Source organism: Glycine max, chromosome 9 (assembly GCF_000004515.6).
Source record: "Glycine max cultivar Williams 82 chromosome 9, Glycine_max_v4.0, whole genome shotgun sequence".
Lineage (NCBI taxonomy): Eukaryota > Viridiplantae > Streptophyta > Magnoliopsida > Fabales > Fabaceae > Glycine > Glycine max.
Window position 1 is genome coordinate 48,824,684 of NC_038245.2, and position 22,485 is coordinate 48,847,168.

The window sequence follows — 22,485 nt, forward strand, 5'->3', positions numbered from 1 at the left end:
TGTTCACGTTGTTGCAATGCATTTGAGTAGGAAGTCGCATATCAAATAGGAATAAACAAATTAAACAATATATATATATATATATATATAATATTTTATCATGTTTTATCATATACTCTGGGTTCCTTAAGAGTGTTAGTCCTATGACCTGAGAATACTATACTTCCAACAAAAGAAAGTAATATATTTCAAATAATAAAGAGTTTAATGCAGGAAAATAAAGAGGAATATTGACAGAAATTTGACGGAACGGCCATAGATGTCAATATAATTTATTTATAATTATTTTTTAAAAAATTAACATGCATAGTACGTATCAATGATCACAAAATATAATTACACAAGGAATGTCTACTCCTTCCTACCATACGAGAGGACATTCCTTTGGTTGCAAACATGCCAACTTTTATTAAAAGATCAGTTATGTAATTGGTTAGTGATAGTAAAAGTGATCCATCCTTAACATGTTTTACTTCAGTACCAAGAAAGTAGCCCCAACATGTTTAAGTGAAAAGGATGCATTGAGATTGTAAGTAAGCTCTTTGATTAGAGAGGAGGAGGTGTCAGTGATGAAGATTATCAACGAATAGTAGCATAGTTTGATAGGGATTGCAAAGGTGGTTGGAGTCGCAGAAGCAGAAGCCATGAACAAAGGGAATTCCATAGTTATAACAATAACAAAAAAAAAATTGTTTGGAATCACTTTAATTTCCAATGAAATATATGAATTTTTACAATGTGTTTTATTGCACGTCCCTGTGAAACAATTACAGAAAAAGATGGTACAACTAAAACTGAAGTGACTTTTCTACAAGTGTTCAATCTATTTCCATTAACAGAAGCCTCAGAATATGGAAAAAAGAACAAAAAACAGGTAATATTATATATCTACTGTGAAAAGCTTAAACTAAACATTCAAGCAGTGCCGAAGGGGGGATTACTGCTGCAGCGGTTTTGCACCACCACCAGTCTCCTCCACATTGACAGGAGTATTTGAACCACTCCTTCTGGAACTACCTTGGCCTGTGATTGTCCTTCCCATGAACTTTCCTGCTCTGCTCAGTCCACTACCAACAGCACCAAGACCGCTGCCGACAAAACCAACTCCAGCACCGATGCCGCTGCCAACAAACCCGGCTCCAGTACCAATTCCAGTCCCAACAAATCCAGCTCCTGCACCAATTCCAGTCCCCACAAGTCCAGCACCAGTAGCAACACCAGTACCAACCATTCCAACACCGGACCCAACTGCCGATGCTGCTCCATCTAGCGCATCCATTGTAGTTCCTATAACTCCCTCTTCTTTAAGTTTCTTCCTTTCTTCTAGTATATTTTTCTCTGCTTCTAGTGCAACTAACTGTTCTTCCTTGTTAAATTGGTGATAAAAGATCTAAAATTCCAATGAGATTGACTTTTAATCCAGTGAACATAGGGAGGGTCGGAGGGATTAAAATATGCCAATGATAGTATGATTAGAAATGGTAGAGGGCAAGAAAAAAAGGGGAGCGGGGGAGGGGGTGGTTGTCACTCTCAATTTACATCTATATCATAGCACCAGAAACTATGTACTGATGTTAATCATGGCCAAATGCAAACAAATCAATGTATGTCTATTTATACCTTCATTGTTATGGTTCCTCGATCCTTCTTGTCTTTCACTTTCAGTGTATCAAGTGATGACAGCATCCTCAATTCAAACTCCTTTTCGGTTTCTGGTTCCATGTCATTAAGTGGTAATTTTACTATTCCCAATCGCTTATCTTGCCCAATGTCTTTATCAAAAACCTATTTTCAGAGCCATGAATGAAAATTATTTATGATAGTTTTATTAAATCAATCATGGCACAAAAACAATTTAATAAGGATTGTGCAGTTAGAAGGAGAAAATTTGAAGAATTTTCAAACTAAAATATTAGCAGGTGTAGACTGAGAAAACAGATTATAAACCTTCAGGGGGAGAAGATAAAGTATCAAGTAGACAGAGTCGGCTACATATGTCACACATGTCCATTGTTATGTCAAAAACCAAGAGTTTAGGATAAGCCAATTATAATCTAAGTCCTTTTTAATAGTTCACTGAGTTATTCATGATCTTCTACCTCTAACTACTGGGCTATCCTCCATCAAATCAACGCCTCACAATGGGACATCTATAAGTCTTACTCACACATGGCAAAACCATCATTAAGTGTAATTCTAATATTCTACCATTTCTTTTTCTTTAATGGGTGCTACTCCTACTTTCTCTCAATTATATTCATTCATGATCTTATTTTTTCTTGCATGTCCATTCACTCCTTACAACATTCTTATCTTTACAACAACACTTAAGCTTATATGCTCATGAAGGTCCATTAGTAGCTGTATGATTTTCCTTTAAGCTTAAGCAACACCTTTTGATAAGAAATAACACCAGAAGCATTCCACCGTTTCATTCACCTAGCAACAATCCTAAGATTTATATCTGCCTCAATCTCTTCACCATTATGTATGATATGTAAATTTTTAATATCGCAATCAGGTCGTATCATGGTCAGCTTGCAAGCATCTCAACTAATGATTAAATAAATAACAGTTATAACTTATAACATAATGAGTGACACAAAAGAGAATTAGTTGTGTAAAACCTCGACAATGAGTGACTGGGTCTCCTTGTCCTCTGCAATCAAGTCAAACACCTCATTCCAAACAGGATTCAAGTTGTTATCAATAACCTTTGTTTTAACCTTAAACAGTGGTCGAATATACAACACTGCATAAGGATCAGACTTCCCAATCATTTCCATATTCTTTAGGTCATTCGCTTTAATTACAGTCACTCTAAGCGTTCCCTGGGGTTTAAGCTCCAGTTCACTGCAAAAAACAAAGGTGCTTAAGCAGTGTAAAATATTTGAGCATCACCATTTAAATTGGCATGTTCCTAAATACCAATTTGTTTTTCTTTTTCAAGGGGGCAGAGGAAACAGAAAATGAAACAGAAGCTCATTCTTTGAGGAATATTTCTACAGCAATTTCAAACAATTTAAAAAACTGTTTATCAGATATATTAATAAACCACATGTTTTTATCTGCATGCAGATAGAAATACAATACAGGAAAAGAAAAACTTCCATAAGATTCACATTACCTAGTATCAACAGGTATGCCCCCAAGAGGAACAACAATCCTATGAGGCCATTGGAGCGTATCGGTAACGATTGAGTTCACCATATCCTATTGGAAATTGCAGAAAGAGTATATTATAAGTATTAATTAAAAATCAGTAAAAGGTGAAAGGGGCAAGTTCATAAAATAGAACTCACATCAATCATATCTGAAATTCCAGGCAGTGCCGTCAAACTTCCACCAACAGCCTTCAAAGTGTAATCAATTCTAGGCTTTGGCTGATTAGATGTTAATGAAAAAGTCAGTGAAAATAATATTAGCATCCCGATTATCATGTAGTAAAAAACGCTGATAAAATTAGTCCAAGAATTCAATTTGAATATTGACTTAGGTTGACAAATTAAACACCTGAACTATAAAAAAATCATCACACTCTACCATCACCCTATGATAAGTTGGTAAGACCACAGAAGCTGATAGTTAATGTGATGAACATATATGTTTGATATGAAGGGATTCATTATCTAGATTTTTCAGATTTTTGTTTAACCAACTGAATGTAACATCTCATCAAAGGAAGACATGCATATCCAACTTCAATTCAATGGTCTATCTAAAAAATTTTGCTTGATTTGCAGGAGAGCACGAAAGGGCTTGCACAAAATGGGAGATTGTGAAACTCAAGTGCATCCTCATCCCCCACACCCCTTTTTCATTTTTCCATCTCAAAAGTTACCTCAGCAAGTAGGGCAACGACAACAGCAGAAATGCAGGGAATCTCATCAGCAAGTTGGAATATAACACGGATAATGGTGAAAACCTGGAGATCCTTCAACTGAAGCAAAAGCCAATAACACTCAAAATTTTGAAAAATTTCCTATAGGAATGTGAATTCAACATGGAAAAACACTGGTGAGTCTAACCTGAATAGGGATTGATGCAACAAGTGCTTCAACAGCCAAAACAATATTGGGATCACCACCCCAACGGAAATCAATGTCCATTATGATTTGACCTTTGTTAAGACTCTGAACGCGAATACCTGCATAGATGAAGAATGTATTAATTCTTGATACATGAAAACAATTCAACAGAAAAATTAACAAAGGGAGAAACAATAAGGCTGGTAAAAAAATTGCATTTTACAACATTTTGTTTGATCTTACTGAATATTATTGATATGTGTAGATCAAACATTTTAATACAATCTCATCAATGCAGCACTCGTTTTCATATATTTATAGATTTTATTTTAACAAACAACAGCAAATCAAATAGCATAAACAGGGAAAAATTAAAACCAAAATGGACACAAAAACTTTGGATAGCCTGCTTTTGGATAAAGTCTAAAAAATTTGTTACATATGAAGCAGCCTAAAAGAAATGTTGTCAAAATTGAATGATAAATCAACCTCGGCTGAATTTATACATTTAAGTGCAGTAGTAAATTTAGCAGGGAAAAAACGAAGGCAATTATATAGATCAATACCTTCAATTTTTGGAGCAACATTTCCAAGGGACAGCTTGCTGAACTTCAATGAAGAAATTCCAGTTGGTCTGTACTCTTCCAACAGTGGCTCAACAGATTCTCTAATCACCAATGTTGCTGCCTAAAAGTAAACATAACCCAAATCAAGATAAAGTCAGCAATTTAGGCAATGCAAGAATACTCTTCTGAAGCAAAGATTTGCAAGAAAACCAAAAAAGAAAGGTCTCCTAGAGCCTAAGGAAAGAAAGATGGACGTTGCAGAGAACAGGGATATTTGTTTATACATATATATAAAAAATGCATTGTTTCCAGACCTAAGGATTACATTTCAAGTTCTTATCACAGAAATCGCCTCTCAACTCAGGGTAAAGCTGCATACATCTAATCTTCCCCAGATCTCAAATGGTGAGAATTAAATTAATCAAGGGAAAGGAGGAGAAATACAACTAAAAGGTGTGATTCGGGACAAGTAAGCTGATCATAACCATATATTACAGTAATGTTCATATCACCTCAGTATGTGGTTATAATGAGGACAATGAACATGACAAAAGCAAGGAATAAGTTATCAGAAGCAGCAATCTGATAGGTACTGGTTCAAGGAATTTAGTGTCTCCCCATAATCATCAGATCCAACATACTCTCTTTTCCTCCTTAAAACTGAACAACTACTGGGGTGTTAGAACTAGAAAGCAATATCATGTCATACCATAATAAATAAAAAAATCTAATAAAAAATACAATTAAAAATAATGTGTGAAATAAATAACATATTACAGAAGGGAAACATCAAGAGACATAACATAGAAAATATAGTAAAAAATCAACAAACAACACCTCAAAAACTGTTGTATTATCATACAAACATATAATATGTGTGAAAGTTTACTCACATCTGCCACAAATGGCCAAAGTTTGGACAGCTGCTTGTTTAGCCATTTCACCTGAAAAGGCCAAGGCAAGGAAGGTCAAACACAGAACATGCACAGTAATCAATTGGGAAACAAGAGACAGTGTTATATTTTGACTTTGCAGCTGCATTTGATGCTTTTCCAATACTATATACCAGATTAACTGGAATAATAGGAGGATGTGTCAAATCATTTCTGTAGAAAGCTAAGTAATCACAATAACAGATGAGAACCTCACCTGCTCATATATGGGAAAAGATATCCATTCAGGAAAATTATCCCCACAGATTTTCTTTAAATCATCTCTGTTAAGGGACCCAAGGAGTTTAATGTCAACTGCCTGTAGAGAAAAATGAAGAATGTGAGGATAAGGAAAATAAGATATACATATATATACATATATGTATACACACACACACACACACACACACACATACACACACACATATATATATGCACATATTAAAGCACTTTTTTTTGTTAAATATAAATGTGTTCAGCCCAGAAAGGCCCTTGGGCCTTGAGTCTTGTTAGTGCCTCCGTATTCATCATTAATATGAATCCTTCTAATTTATGATGCCTTCCTTTTTTATTTTCTTTTTTATGCCCCTATTTTCCTTGTCTTCTACCAGGGCTGTAGTTTAATCTATAGAATCTAGGATCCGGACTCCATGCTGAAGTCCACAGCCCACAGGCATAGGATACAGACATACGACTGATAAACTTGTAACTCATAACAGTGATAACAGTGTCAGATGTTACTAGCAAATATTCCTGGTTAAAATTTTCCCATCACACCCAATTTATAATATCAGGTAATAGACCACTGTGCAGTTTCACAGACTTACACTTATGCACTTATAGACTTGTACTTCATCAAACTACTGACTGTGACAATTACAGACCAAGATATATTTCTTGTTTCAAAATTAATATGCCACTCCAACTATAGCAAGGCAATCCTAAATTCATTTTAGCATTCCTCAATGCAGGATTCAGAAAAGGAAAGAAAACACTTGATGGCACATACAAAACACATGCATAGAGTACCTCTCCAAGTGAAGGAAATCAGTTCTGAATAGGCAAACCTACATAACTACTGTCTTTCTTTGCCATTTGAGTTTTCATAATCAGAATTGAAATACTAGTTTACTTGAATCTACTCTAATAGCTTAACAAAAGCATACTCTTTCTACTGCTGTCCTATTATGATTCTTTCTCACATTGATTGCACATCTTCTATATGAATGGCATGCTTTAATTATAAAAACAATTAAAATGTGCCACTAGGTTATCATTAGCCATTCCAAAAACCTCTTAATGATCTTCCAAGATTTTCTTTCAAATATTCAAAGACTCACTCACTGATTGATTACATCTTTCAAATTCATCAACTTTTCTTCAACTTTGCCCAGTACAATGAAATTATAAAAAATAAAATAAAACGCACCAGTAGGTTATCATTAGCCATTCCATAAACCTCTGGATGATCTGCCAGATTTTCATTTAAATATTCAAAGACTTCACGCACTGATCCATTGATCATCAGCTTTTCTTAATTCATCAACTTTTCTTCAACATTGCCCAGTACAATGAAATCCATAATTTTTTTTTCTTTCCAAAACATTGATCATCAAAATCCCGAATTCGAAATAAGCAGAACAAACCAAACCATCATACCTTTGCAATTCTCTTGGCGCTACGGTACGTCATCATGCGTTGCCACGCAGCCATCAATGCTATGCCCAGTACCATCCCCAGAAATATCCCAGAAAACAACCCCATTTTTCCCAGATTCCAAACAAAGCTGAAAACACACCAAAAACAAATCAAAACCAAAGATACCCGAATGGAAAAAGCACGCAAATTTAGGAAACAACGCATTAATCAAGCCAAAACAAAACTTACTGTGAGATTTGAGAAAAGGATCACAAAGGGTCAAAATTGGGGAAATGAACACCAATTGGGATGAGAATTGAAAAAGACACCAAAAGGTGCAATTGAAGTTTTATTTTTCTATTTTGTAGTAATGGAAGAATCTCTCTGTTTCTCTGTGTGTGTTTCAAAACTGTGGTTTTTTTCTTATTTGTAACGTAAAAATGAGGGATTGTGGTGAGTTCTTTGCCTCTTCCTTCGCATGATTGGAATGAAACTTGTAAGGGACTGACTAAACTCGTTCAGCATCAATTTACCATCCTTCTGTTTTCTTTTTCTTGATGCATTTTATTGGTTTTTTCAGCATTTTCATTCTTACGCAAGTTTCATTTTCTTAATAAAATACACGTGATCACGTCAAAATTACATATGTTTAAGATTTTTTTCAGACGGATTAAGAAAAAATAAGAAAGTAAATATTCTAATAAAAATAATATTTATTAGGAGATAATTTTATTAAAATATTATTATTTTTTCTCTTAATTTTAATAAATGTATCCTTAAGTCTTTCCATACAAAATTATTTGTTACATAATAAAATTGGAATAAATATTTTAATATATTCATTGAAAAGTGACAACATCAATCATTTTAAATTTTTTTAAAGACTAAAACTTTCAATTATTTTGGGACAAAAGAAATAATAGTTAATTTAAGTCATAATATTAAATTTATCTATAATTATAATATTTTTTTAAAAAATTTATGTTTAACTTTATTCAAAACATACTAATCTTCTTCAATCTTCATAAAAGAAAGAAAAATATGATTCAAAGTATTTTACTCAAAAAAACAATCAATGTACAAGAAAGATAAAATGAAATCTTATAATAAGAGTCAAAAAGAAGTTGATGATAATGTCTTAAAAATATTAATGGAGGGACTAAAATTTATAAAATAGTATTTTACCAGGTAAATTATTTTTTAATTTATTTAAGTAAAAAATTTAGAGCAAATATATTTTATAGGTTAATTGTAATTTTGGTCCCTTTAATTTTTAATTGTAACATTTGGTCCTTTACTTCTATAAATTTATGATTTTGATCTCCTTGATATATTATTAATTATTATTTGTGATTATTAGAGATATTAAATTAATTATAAATTAAATAAAATTATTAATCATTAATTTTTTTAATAAAAGCCTATTAACCCTAATGTGGTGTTACTGTCCGTGGAGTCACTTGCGATAATGAAGTCATAAAAAGTGTTTGCAAAAAAGTGGAGAAACACGATATTTTGAAAAATTAAAATTAATAATTTTTTATTTAATTTTTTAATAATTAATAATTTTGATTAATTTATAATTAACTTAATAACTCAATTAATAAAATATATTTACTAATAATTTATCAGGAGGACTAAAATTATCAATTTATAAGATTAGGGGATCAAATGTTACAATTAAAATCTAAAAACATAAAAATCATTGATTTAAAAAACTAGGAAACCAAAATTATAATTTAGCCTATTTCATATTTTAATCATTAAAATAATGATTTAAATATATATTTTACTTTTTGCCCATACAAATATTGGAGTAGTGACGAAGGATTAGGGTGTCTTTTTTGGTGCAAAACTTTTATTTTAAGTGCATTAATGCACAAAAAATATTACCCTTTGCAAGAAGTAGTTTATTTATTCGTCTTTATCTGTTTCTCATTACTCATTTTGAACAAAACACCTGGCAAGAAATAGTAAAGTCTTTTGCAAACAACTCATTAGTTCAACACCAAATTCAACAAATGTAAAATTATTCAAGGTCGCAACTTTCCAAGCTCACAACAAAGACAATCAACTCACTCATCCTCTCCGAGAGCTTATGCACATATTTTTTGTCTATTCCATATGAGATTTCAAGTCATTTTCTTAAAGATTTTGGGTTATGTTTGGGTTGGTGCAAAGAAAAAAGAACTAATTATAAGTGTACAACTATTCATCAAGTGACTAAGGGTCGTAATCATCCTGTCCAAGATCACAACTTCCTGAGCTTGCAACAAAAACATTAAACTCTTATCCTATGTGAGGGCACATTCACATATTATTTGTCTATTTCAAATGAGATTCAATGTCATTTTCTTTAAAAAAAAATGTTTGGATAATGGAATGAAGAGAGATATAGTAAAAAGGAGATATTATGATTCCATTATTTCATAGTAAAATTGAGGATAAAACATAATGAATCAAGATGAGTCATATTAATTTCATTACCCAAGGAATTTAAAATAAAAGTACACTATTTTTTTTAGAAGAAATAAAAGTAGACTATTAAAAATGAAAACATATGTTTGTCCTTATAAATGATTAAAACAGTTATATGAAGAAAATAAAATTAGTAATTATTTTAAAAAATTATTTTGATGGTAAAAATATTTCAGATACTAATGTAATTACATGATAATCTTTATTTGACCGATTCAAGAGTTTAAAGGTAAGATGAACTTTATTATCCTAGAGTTAATAAAAGACAAAAGAACTCATTCATTAGGGATATAACTAGGTTAGATAAATGCACGAGTGTTGCTAGGTGCATCCAGCATTATTGCTGGTGCACCCAACATTCTAAAAAAATGATAAAATTACCCTTATTTGGTTTTCCTCTTCCAGATCAAGTTGATCTAGAAGAGACTTTCAGATCAACTTGATCCGGAAGAGGAAAAATAAAATTTTTGTTAATTATACAAGATATTTATTTCATTAATTAAAATATAATTAAATATATTTATTTATTTTATTAATTATAATATATTTATAAATATTGTTTTATTATAAATAATTAATGCTAATCAATCATAATCAAAATTCATGGTAATCAATCAATCATGCTAATCAATCATAATTTCCTAAAAGAGGATATAAATAATTTCAAGTTAGCAATCATAATGCAGTTTTTGAAATTACTAACTCTGAAATTATTTATATCATCTCTTAGGGAATTATGATTGATTAGCATAATTGATTGATTAGCATGAATTATGATTATGATTGATTGATTAGCATGATTGATTGATTCTAAAAATTGCTAACTCTAAAATTATTTATATCCTCTTTTAGAGAATTATGATTGATTAGCATGAATTATGATTATGATTGATTGATTAGCATGAATTATGGTTATGATTGATTAGCATTAATTATTTATAATAAATTAATATTTATAAATATATTATAATTAATAAAATAAATAAATAAATTTAATTATATTATAATTAATGAAATAAATATCTTTAAATATTTTGTATAATTAACAAAATTTTTATTTTTCCTCTTTCGGATCAACTTGATCCGGAAGAGAATCAACTTGATCCGTAAGAGACTTCCGAATTAAGTTGATCCGGAAGTTACAAATCAAGTTGATTCGGAAGTCTCTTACGAATCAACCTGATCCGGAAGAGGAAAACCAAGTATTTATCATTTTTTTAGAATGCTGGGTGCACCAGCAATAATGCTGGGTGCACCTAGCAACACTCTAAATGCACAAGGCTTGGCCCATACAAAGGTTTAGTTTAGTGCAACTTCCGACTAAAAGGCCAAAGCTTTTGTTATCAAGCCATCTAATAGGCCTTTTATAGTTCAGCGGTCTCAAGTTATTAACTTACGACTTTTTTAAACTTAAAAACATCATTTCATTGTTCCACATCAATTAGTTCATGATGAGAAGGAGAAAAAGGCTAACTTAAATTTTGATTAAGACATAACGTTTGTCTATGATTGACATCATAGCTCCGTTTCATTCCCGGAATCACCGTAGGTGTAGAAAAATTTAGTCCATCAAGAGTTGCTCAATATCTAATTGAAAAGGGTTTGGGCTGCATTAACTATCACATACGAACACTATACAATCTTAACTCCATTGAGGACCAAATTTTGCTTATGTTTCAGACCATTCATAACAAACTTGAAGCTTATCGCAAGGTGTGGCTGATATGACTAGCATATAGTAATGATGTGGATGAAATTAACGGTTAAATTAATTAGAATAAATGATTAATTTGTCTTTAAATTTATCAAAATTAAAAAAATGACGATATTATAATTTGTTTCATCTAGATCCCTAGACATATGTCCCTAAATTAATTACTTATAATCTTCTTAGAACCGGAACATATATTAATATTATGACTTAAGTCGGATGTTGTTGCATGTAACTTTAGACTAAAGTGGGTGATGATAAATTACAGTTTTCAGTGACTTTTTTAATTTTGTTAATTCTAGTCATACATTATTCACCTTATCATTTTTTTTCTTCTTTTCGCACATCTTACCAAACTTTGAAAAAAAAAATGCCCAGAAAATATTATTATTCCAAGTATCGTGCAACAACCAAAAATTACAACAACTTCCACTTCTCTACAGTTCCCCTAAGAAAAAGCATAGGATCTTCTTATCCAAAATACTGTTAACTATAAAGAATTAAAAAAAAAAAAAAACTCACAAATGAACGAAATGTGAAAGGAAATGATAAAAAACAAGTCCAATATTTCGCCGTCCGCGGAAACTCTGAGCTGTAACAAAAAATATCCAATATTGCGCACCCACCGTAAGCTAACCTATTCCTCCTCACAGAAACTGCAGCAGCAACCCCAGAACGATGCCGTAAACAACCACGCGCAGGTCTGCGAGGTTCGCGAAAGCGCTGCCGCTGGGAGACTGCGCCACCGTGATCGGCGGAGATTGAGCGGCGTCGGGACCCGGAGGCTCCTGGTACGGCGGCGGAGGCGGCTGGTTGAGACTCGGCGGCAAGCCGAGGCCGCGCTGGCACTGCACACCGTCGCCGGCGTCGGAGAAGAAGTAGTTCGGTCCAACTATGGTCAACGGAACAACGACGGTCAACGCTTCGCCGAAACCACGGCTTCCGCCGTTGTACACGAAGGTTCCATTGTCGGAATAATCGGCGGTGCAGTTCAGATAGGTCGTCTTGTTGTATGTCTGAACCACCGTTTGGTTCGAGTTCGTATTGAAAACTAAGAATCAGAAGAAAAAAAAAAGCAGAAAATCGAATTAGATTTTCGCGCTTGCTTCATGAAACTCTTTAGAGAGTTGAGAAAAGTGAAATTCGCGATGAATTTTGAGATTCAATCGGATTTGATTTCATTTTCATTTTGCATTTGTTTTCGCGGCAATGGAAGAGGGTAACTGAAGGTAATAAATGTGTTAAACGAAACGACGTCGTGTTATAAAAAGTAGAATAATAATGTAATGAGAAGAGAAAAGAGTGAATACTTACTGAGATAATCGCCGAGGTCGAAGGTTTGAGTTGAAGCCCAAGAAGAGTAGTTGGTGGCGGATGTGTTGGTGGTAGAGTTGAAGGACCAGCCGGTTCCGCCGCCGACAGTATGGTTGTGGTAACCGGTTTCGGCGGCGGAGACGGCGGTGACAAGGAGGGCGAAGGCCAGGAGTTGTGCCGCGATGGGTGGCGCCATTGGTGTTAGAAGATGTGTTTTAGTGAATTTGTAAATTGTGTGGCTATATATATTTTACCTAACGGGAGAACGAGGAACCTATGGTGATATCCTAATCTCTCGATAATGTATGATAAATGCTTTAAATTAAACAGGAGTAGTAAAAATTATCAAAGTAAAATTTTCATTTTAATTAAAAATCTTCGTTTAATTTCTTAATATTCAAATTTGGTGTAAGGAGAGTTGGTGCTTACCACGTAGGTTCCACTTTTGAAGACTTCAGAAGGTCAAAGCAAGCATGGCCAGAGTCGGTGTTTCTCTTTCTAAACTTTCTTACATGCATTAATGATTAAAATATTTTATTATTATTTTTTATTTTGTCGTTTGGATAATACTTTTTTAAGTTGTTAAAGTAGTTGTCTTTTTGCAGTCAAAAAGCAATTGTATTTTTAATATAGAGTTGTTTTTTAATGGTGCATTCGTATTTGATCGACAACCGAATTCATATTAAATTATTCTTTTGGGGCGTTAAGCCTTCTTCGTTCTCTTGTGGCATTTCCCCCATGAACGCATGTTTAATTTTAAAATTAATTTGAAAATTGAAGTACCTTCTTCATAAAGAAAATTGAAGTACTAGAATCAAGAGGTAGAAGAAGCTTATTAGAAGGGTAGGCCGATTTCTAATTATAAGGATGGTGCTATATTAGTATGCGTGCATGAATGATCACTGGTAGTTGGATCTTATGCACTTACTATTTGGATTACATTTTTTGTCAGACTTCTTGCCTTGTTACACCACTTTTACTGGAGGACTTATGCTCATAGACTGAGACATACAAAATTCTTGGAGCAAGATGCTACTACGGGTTTGGATGTAATGGGTATTAGTTTTTCTTTAAAATAGTCACTTAGTTTTACAATTTTACGAGATAATTATTTCTCTTGAAGTAAAAATGTAAAATTATCAACTGCAAAATTCAGACTTCATATGAATTTTCAAAAGGCAACTGGAACAAAGCCTTTTCAATAGCATGAGAAAAATTATTATACGTTATATTCCATTGTTAACCTATATATGTTATGTCATATTCTAAAAATTATATTGTTACTATTATTTTTTTTATTTAGTTTGAAACTTTACATCTTCTCATTTATTTTATTTTCTAATAGTTTTAGAGAATTTTTTTTTGTCTTATTCCTTTCTATTAATAATATGTCTACCATAAATTTACTTGTGAATAAATTTTTTTCCTTAAAAGTAATATATATATATATATATATATATATATATATAAAATAAAAATTCACCTGCTATATTTGTTTAAATATAAGAAGGTATTTTGAGTATCTATGTTGAGTTAGATTTGAACATTAATGTTTATTTAGTATTAGTTATAGATGGTAGAATTGTTTACTTGTACACAAAGACATCATAATCTCTTGAGTTAGTTTTTTTTTAAAAAATAAATAGTTGTGACAACAGTTTATTTGAGATTGAGAAAATTAATTCTTCTTAATGTGTTACTAAGCCACATGAATTCACAAATGGGTATATATATATATATATATTCCTCTATGATGTATTCTTTGTTAATCAGGATTCGGAAAGAATTTGAATATGAATGCATTGAGAGTTTACTTGAGACTTATGACTCCTTTATTTATGGCTACATACATGAGTTATTATTGATATTGATATGGATTAATGCTTGACTAATGTGATGTTACATTGTTAGTCTATCACTACTAGTATTCTTCTTTTATAAGTTATAATATATTTGTAGTACCAAAGTTTTTTTTCCACTATGTTTCTATTATTAATATGGTATTCTAGTATTTCATGAATTTCTTTTCATTGGACACTACATAGTAGTATGCTTATATGCTCTTGATTAAAGTATTAAAAGTAAAAATATTTGAAGTTTGATTATTCAGTGTAATCACACGTGATATGTTGAGTGTTTCTACTTATAGATAATTTTGGTGATATCCTATGATCGATGTCACTCTTTCAATGTTTTTAATTGTTCTCATGTTATGTTATGCAATTATTATATATGATGAACTAAATTCAATATCCATCTTACTGTGTTTGAATTTACAGTTTGGGAAAGATAAGTTCATTAGTAAAAAATCTAAAAAAGTTAAGGATTTTTGTTCTGAATTTTATTCTTTTCTACTTGAAGATGATCCTAAAACTCAGGTCATAAAACAATATTACGGATTTACTTACAAAAGCGTTGACACGTTAACAAATACTTGAATCGTTGAGGGAAATGAAACTAAAGCTCATTATTTAATCACAATAATAGACACTCGTCTCTGTGTGATTGATGATCTCATGAATGAAGTTCAACGGGTAACAACGAAATTGTTTGTTGACTAAAGTACACAAAAAAATAAATTTTTACAGAGTTGTTCCGTTTCTAATTCCTATGACGAGATGTATTATAAATTATGACAATATTAAGGTTGAGGTATTTATATGTGTTTTTTTTTTATAAAAAAAATACCTCTTAATAAATCCAATGACAATTACTGTAGGGGTGGGATCACAAACCACTCTTTGAGAATTCCCTGGTGGGTCGTCCCTGTGAGATATTAGCTAATCTCCAAATAACACTCATGAAATAAGATACATGCGCAAAATTGTGTAACCTACAACCACTTATTAGAACTTAAATGAACACCAATTTTGTAGAGGTTGTGTACTAAATCCAGTTAAAAAAGGTCTAGTTCAAGACAATTAAGGCTATATTTGTTTTATAATTTAAAATTTATAAAAAAAATATATTACTTTTATTAAATTTTTTTATAAAATAAAATATTTGTTACGTAAAACTAAAATTCCTAGATTTTGCTTTTAGTGAGTCAATTTTCCATTTTTTTTCTAAATTTCTTTTCTTTCCGTTCTTATAAAAATTACTTTTCTAGAGAAAGAATATTGGTGTTCAGAAAAGATTAGAAGATCCTTTCCTTATACATGATCTGAGTCAACCAGTTGTCCTATCTTGTAAAAGAAGAACAACACAATCAGATTTTTCTACTAATGAGACATTTTCTCTCTAAGGAGTCAAGACTATTTAAAACTTCTCATTTAAAATTATTTTCCTGTGTATTTATTATATATTGTATTACTACTATTATTCTTTTATTTAGTTTGAGATTTTACATTTTCTTCTTATTTATTTCTATTATTTTCTAAGAAATAGTTCTTCAACCATTCCTGACCTTTTGTTCTCTATCTGCATTTCTTTATTCACTTATTCTTGCGTGCCCGCGTAAAGATAATGGTAAACAATTGATGCCACACTCGGAATAAGGAATAAAAGTGATTGCGTAAGGCTGATGCTTCATTCTTGACTAGAGGCAATGATCCTTGATTCCTTTGCATTGTAAAAGCGCATCCTGAGATTTAAATGAGTCACGTAACAGAGAATGACATTCTCAATACGATTCTTTCCCTATTCTAACTTGATTCCTGGCGTTTTAGAGTGCTGCATCTTAGAAAAGCATGAGTTGTGGAAACAACTCTCAAGTTGATAGAGGTATTAATGACCAATATTGACCATATATAAAATTGAGAGAATACAACACGTAACAAATTAATAATAGTAGTAAAAAACCAACAAATATTTAGTCTGAATAGAACTGGGATCGATTCTGGTCTCAGGTTCTAAGCCTTGTAATTGAAAAAAACCTGGTTAGAAGAGAAGATACTACTAAGGTGATCAACCACACTTTGCAATGAAGATTAGTTATTAGCAAAATTGACAAATACTTTGTACCAAACTTTTGCTTTTTATTTATATAGCAATGTTTGTTAATCTAAAATCCATTTATTTTCAAACTTAGACTTAATGTGTGAGCTATTCTATTCGTAAACAAGTTAGACACGATACACACAAATAATAAGCATACTTATAAATAGGAGCTTCACATGTTACTTTATCACACAAATAGGCATCCAAATAACTTAATTAGTCCTGCAACATCTAAATATAGATGCATGTTGAAGAAAGTAACAGCTAAACTGTTAAATAAATGGAAGAAATTATATATTACTGTCTTCTATGATCCAATGGAACGATCATATATATAAAGAATGACATAAATTTGTTATAAGAAATTTTTCCTCACAGTTTCGCTACCATTATTCTATCCTTATTTAACTGACAACAACAATTGAAAACCATATATTTTGTAGAAACTGCAGAAATCTCGTCAGAAAATACTCCTTTTTAACTGAAGCAAAACAAGGCAAGATATTAATGAAAATTCCATAATAGCCTGGCTATTCAAATCCGGATATTAGAATTGAGTCTGTGACAAACCAAAGAAGATTTGATTGCACCTACAAACAAAAGACGAATTTATTCTGAGCATAATCACTCAGCAAAAAGAGGCAGAACTTAATCTTGAAACAAACGAATTTATTCTATCATACACACCACACACAAAAAAGTGTACGACCCATTAGTGAAAATTACGTAAAGATTGGGAGCTCCGATCAAAGAATCGATTTTGAAACTTTTAACGTTAATGGGGTGCTCGAGCTTTTCGAATTTTCTGGGAAGAACCTTCTAATCACAGCATCTTTTTGTTGTAACCACTCGTGAGAGTCAAACATAATATTCTCTTTGGACTTTAAGTTCAAGAATAAATATCTTGGTTCTTACACTGATTACTCACTTTTCATGCACAAGTGCACAACACTAATGCGTCCCTTCCCTCTTCTCTCCAAACACTCATCTTGTTTTTGTTAGATTCAATAGAAGACAAATAACCGACCCCCATTCTTGGATCCTCAACTGTGATTTCCTTTGATTAATTAAGGTGTGGACTTATTATTGTTTTCTTTTATTTTCAAATGTGTGATCGATAAGGTTGATATTTTTTTCAGGAGAAATGCTTCTGAAATACATGCATGCAAAATGCTTTTTTATTTTAATTTAATGCATCCTTTTAGCATTAAGAACTGAGTTATGTTATCCAGTACTCATTATGAATGTTCAGAGATAACTAGTTTATTGCCATATTTTGATTAGGACGTGATGAATGCAATGCAACTTGAACTGTTGAACTCAGCTTGCATTCGCACTTTACACACACAAACACACACATATATATCCCACAAAAATTCACTAATCACTCTTGATTATTATTTAATTTCTTTCATATATGTGAATTTTTTTTATTCACATTAGTGTTGTTATTCTTTTATTGCTCAAGTAATCCAATTTGGTAGTAATTGATAATTGACTCAATTAATTTCTTGTGGGATGACACTACTCATTTCTTTATTATTCGACGCAACCTACTTGCCATGAGCAATAGTTGATACTTCTCTTTTATATCTCTACCAAATCTTTGTTAGGTGCCATTCAAGTGTCATTAAGAACAGAAGGATGCTAAAATTTGTGGAGTAGTGGAGTCATTCTTTTCATGCCTTTGAGAATATAATTCAGTTGCATGACGAGTTAAATGTGGAGTGGTGTCACCCTTGTGCTTTTGAGAATTTGAGAACAATTCAGTTACATGATGAACTAGAATTAGACTTTTGTAGTACACCAAAAAAATAAAAGAATTATTTTTGTAAAATCCAGTAATTTTTTTACCATACTGACTTAAAGGTCTCTATATGATTATCATTGTTTACCTGCACAACACGGATTAGGGGATCCACTGAATAATTAAACTCACTATAATAAGGCTCACTTCAGAGGATTCTAATCTGCGCAACATTATCTTCAACATTCCTGATCTTTAGTTCTCTGCATTACTAGAGGTTTTGTTTTGTCTTACCTATGCCACACAACTCAGAGTACTAATATTCACCATTGTATATCACATCTAGTGTAGACACAAAGGTTCCACCATGGGAAACATTCCCAGTGGCAATTACTCTGAGCGGTTTCCTCTTGATGATTCCTCCGTGGCTGTCCTACTCAAAACAAATAGCCTCAAAGGGTCTGATGAAGAAGTTATGGAAACTTTGGAGTGCAGAGTACTTCTCATTTGGAAGGACAACCAGCGAACTAGAATTGACCAAAACCAACTACAGCAGCAAGCACGAACAAGAGTGGGTCCATCACAATCCTTGATCACGCATCAAGCCATGAAAAAAAGAACCTTCATTTTCAGATGAACATGAGAGTCGAAGATCAAGGTCTTCTTTTAGCAAACATTAGTCTAGATGGACCAAAGTGAATGCAGCAACTTCCAGAGAAGAGAAGCCCTATTGAGCAAGGCGGGGTTCTCAAGTCCTACTCCTTCTTTTATGGACGTGACAGTGGCCGAAAGAATCTTATAGTCACCTTGAGGACAAAGAGAAGTGATGATGATGAAATGCTTCCTTACATGATCACTGTCAAGCACTATTTTGTGCCTGCATCTTGTTCTCATGGTGTTTTCTCTCTTGTAACAAAGATTCGCAGTGATAGCGGTGACAAGGGTGATGGAGGTGCCCAAACGTTCCATCCTGACCATGTTTGATGATGCCAAAGGAAAAGGGTGGGGACCTAATCTTAGTATTTCTGATTGTACAATTGAATTTTCTAATTCTAACCAAAACAATAGTGCTGTGATAAACAGTAGTGGGAGCAATAACAATCCTTCAAAAACCAATCCTATGTATGCTTGCTTTTTATGTATATGTAACTTCACAAGAGATGAATGAGAAAAATGTGATTCGAATCAAAGATTCCACTGAATGTGATCAATCAGATTTTATAATTAATGGAAATTAATCATCCGCTGAACCTGTGGATACCTTGCACCAAACTTTTATTTATAATAATGTTCAATTGTTAACAGAAAATCCATTTATTTTTAGACTCAGACTTAATGTGTGAGCTATTCTATTCTTAAACAAGTCAAACACAATACACACAAATAATAAGCGTACTTATAAACAGAGCTTCACATGTTACTTTATCACACAAATAGGCATCCAGATAACTTAGCCCTGCAACATCCAAATATAGATGCATGTTGAAGAACGGTAGCAACTAAACTATTAAATAAACGGAAGGAATTGTTACTGTCTTCTGTGGAATAATCATATATATAAAGAATGACACTGGGTTCGCACACGTGAACGAGGGCACGATGGCAGTGTGAGACGATGGTGGTGTTCACGCACCGTGTTCATGTCGTGGTGGTGTTCTGGCGTCACGATCTGTAGTTTGGTGGTGTGGGACGTTGTTCGATGGTAACGTGATGCATGGAGAGGTTGCAGAAAAGAGAAGGAGCTTGCAGAAACCATATTGTTTTTAATAATTTTTATTTTAAAAAAAATTCTTACATGTATTCTCACTCCAGCAATGAGTACATGTGTCAAAACATGTTGCATGTGGCACAACATGTTGCATGTCTACCTATCCTATTAATGACCAGGTAAGGATATAACAAATCCAGACTAATAGCAGTAAGATAAAACTTTTAAAATATTAGAGATTAGATTTAAAGAAAAAATTTATTAACGACTAAATACCAAACATGGGTATATATTTAAATCATATTTAAATGATCCCTTTTCAGTTTTTATCTGTTTTAAGTATCCCTTGCAGTTGCATATACATGGTTGTAATATACCAATTGATCTAATAAGATATTATTGTAATATTCTTTTTGCCTTCAATAAAATATGTATTTCTTCTTCTCTGATACTCTTTTTCCACATTAATACTGTCTTCTCCACATAGGTATATTACACTCAAGAGAAGCCCCCCAAAAAAAAAATACAAATAAGTACCTAATACCCATATCCACTGTCATCATTAACATTCGTAAATAACAACTAGTTTATTTTATCGCCATGCCCTGATTGATTAGAACAGGATCAATGTTAAAATTTATTAATTATATATGTATTTAGTTTGGTGGTGAAATTACGGTGAGTTCAGTCAAACTTGATTTGACTCAAAATTAGTATGCTTTGTTGTTAAAATAAAATTACTTTTAATCAAGAAAAATCATAATAAGGCTGAATCAAGTTGTTTATGCTTAATGTAAAATTAGTTTAAATTTTGATCTTTTGCCTGTTATATTTACTCATTTGTTTTAATGTAACTTAATATTTTTATTATCTATTTCATTTAATTTAAATATTTTTATACGGTTATGGGCTTTTTTCAAAAGTAAAAATATTACACTTAAGTTTAACTGCACGTACTTTAACACTTCCTTGAAACTCCTCGTGCAATGTGTTCGATGCTTATTTGGCAGTCTTAGCTCCTATAATTCTTAGAAAAATTAGATCAGTCACCGCTTATTGCAAGGTGAACAACGCCTTTGAATTTTTCTGTTTATTTTTCTTCAACTCTTTTTCTTGAGATGCATTAAGAGCTAAAGTATCCGTGGGAATGATGAAACCTTCTTCTACTATGTCCCATAAATCTTGAGATGAAAAATATGTTTCAATTTTAACACGCCAGAAATCATAATTTTTACCATTGAAGATAAGGACATAAATAGTTGACGATTGAGTAGTGTTATTCATAGCTTAAAAAAATTATTATTGGAATGGGTTAATAGTACAAAGGAAATTTTTGAAGTAGTTGGGAGGATTTTGGAATGGTAGGTAGGTAATATAACTACGCCCAATGTATGACCGAACGTAGCTGTGATACCATTGTTGGTATGATGATAGTTGATAGTTTTAGACAATTATTTTAGAAAGAAGGCCATGTTATTGATTTCTTGGATGATCAATTACAACATACCAATTGCTTATTTATAGGCTCAAGTCACCAACCTCTCAATGGTGGTGAATGTTTCTACATTATTTTAGGTTTTTCTAGAGTTTTCATGATAGATTAGTATCATGATAGTTTTAGGTTCTCCTATCTTATACATACACTTATAGTTCTAGATTGTTCTACCATATTCATACACATTATAGTTCTAGATTATTCTACCATATTCATACATACTATAACTTTAGGATATTCTACCATTTTCATACATATTATATTTAAGAATATTTTAGAAATTTGTAACAATTTCAACAAGTTTGGTAGTGAAATTACGACGAGTTCAGTCAAACTTGATTTGACTCAAAATCAGTATGCTTTGTTGTTAAAATAAAATTACTTGTAATCAAGAAAAATCATAATAAGGCTGAATCAAGTTGTTTATGCTTAATGTAAAATTAGTTTAAATTTTGATCTTTTGCCTGTTATATTTACTCATTTGTTTTAATGTAACTTAATATTTTTATTATCTATTTCATTTAATTTAAATATTTTTATACGGTTATGGGCTTTTTTCAAAAGTAAAAATATTACACTTTTTTTTTTTAAATCAGCTCATCTAAAATCAATTTTGCACATTGAAACACACACTAAGGACTGATAAAAAAAACACACACACTAATTAAGGAAGATAGCCGAAACTGGTTTGCCATTCGTACCTAATGATGTGACAGTGCAATGTGTGTTTATTAAGAAGAGCATAGCATCTACATTTACATCTAAGTAGAGGTGCACAAGAGCAAGCGAAGCAACTCCCTAGGAGACATAAGCGATACTGCTCAATGAAACTATGATCAAATAAAAAAGGAGCCAAGACAAAAGGTCCTAGTAAGAAGCCATCCATTATCCACACTTATACACCATATTCAAAGTTGCCAAACCTGAGA

The 22,485-nt window shown here is 32.1% G+C and overlaps 2 protein-coding genes and 1 long non-coding RNA gene across 3 annotated transcripts; 1 reads left to right on the forward strand and 2 right to left on the reverse strand.

Moving 5' to 3' along the window:
• Nucleotides 1–689: 689 nt before the first annotated feature.
• On the reverse strand, nucleotides 690–7,718 carry LOC100785209 (calcium-dependent lipid-binding protein). The gene is made up of 12 exons (XM_003534551.5): nucleotides 7,414–7,718; nucleotides 7,186–7,312; nucleotides 5,744–5,845; nucleotides 5,488–5,538; nucleotides 4,595–4,715; nucleotides 4,029–4,147; nucleotides 3,842–3,940; nucleotides 3,303–3,383; nucleotides 3,128–3,213; nucleotides 2,628–2,853; nucleotides 1,621–1,785; nucleotides 690–1,390 (listed from the first exon to the last, which is right to left on the reverse strand). Exons 2-12 carry the CDS (start codon nucleotides 7,288–7,290, stop codon nucleotides 938–940), a joined length of 1,608 nt encoding a protein of 535 aa, XP_003534599.1. The 5' UTR covers nucleotides 7,291–7,312; nucleotides 7,414–7,718; the 3' UTR covers nucleotides 690–937.
• A 4,006-nt stretch (nucleotides 7,719–11,724) lies between these two features.
• LOC100798604 (cucumber peeling cupredoxin) lies at nucleotides 11,725–13,001 on the reverse strand. The gene is made up of 2 exons (XM_003533585.5): nucleotides 12,668–13,001; nucleotides 11,725–12,404 (listed from the first exon to the last, which is right to left on the reverse strand). Exons 1-2 carry the CDS (start codon nucleotides 12,861–12,863, stop codon nucleotides 12,001–12,003), a joined length of 600 nt encoding a protein of 199 aa, XP_003533633.1. The 5' UTR covers nucleotides 12,864–13,001; the 3' UTR covers nucleotides 11,725–12,000.
• Nucleotides 13,002–17,544: 4,543 nt separating this feature from the next.
• Nucleotides 17,545–19,594, forward strand: LOC106794686 (uncharacterized). Its single transcript, XR_001382883.2, has 2 exons — nucleotides 17,545–17,678; nucleotides 18,220–19,594. It is a non-coding gene; the product is annotated as an uncharacterized lncRNA (long non-coding RNA).
• The last annotated feature ends 2,891 nt before the right edge of the window (nucleotides 19,595–22,485 follow it).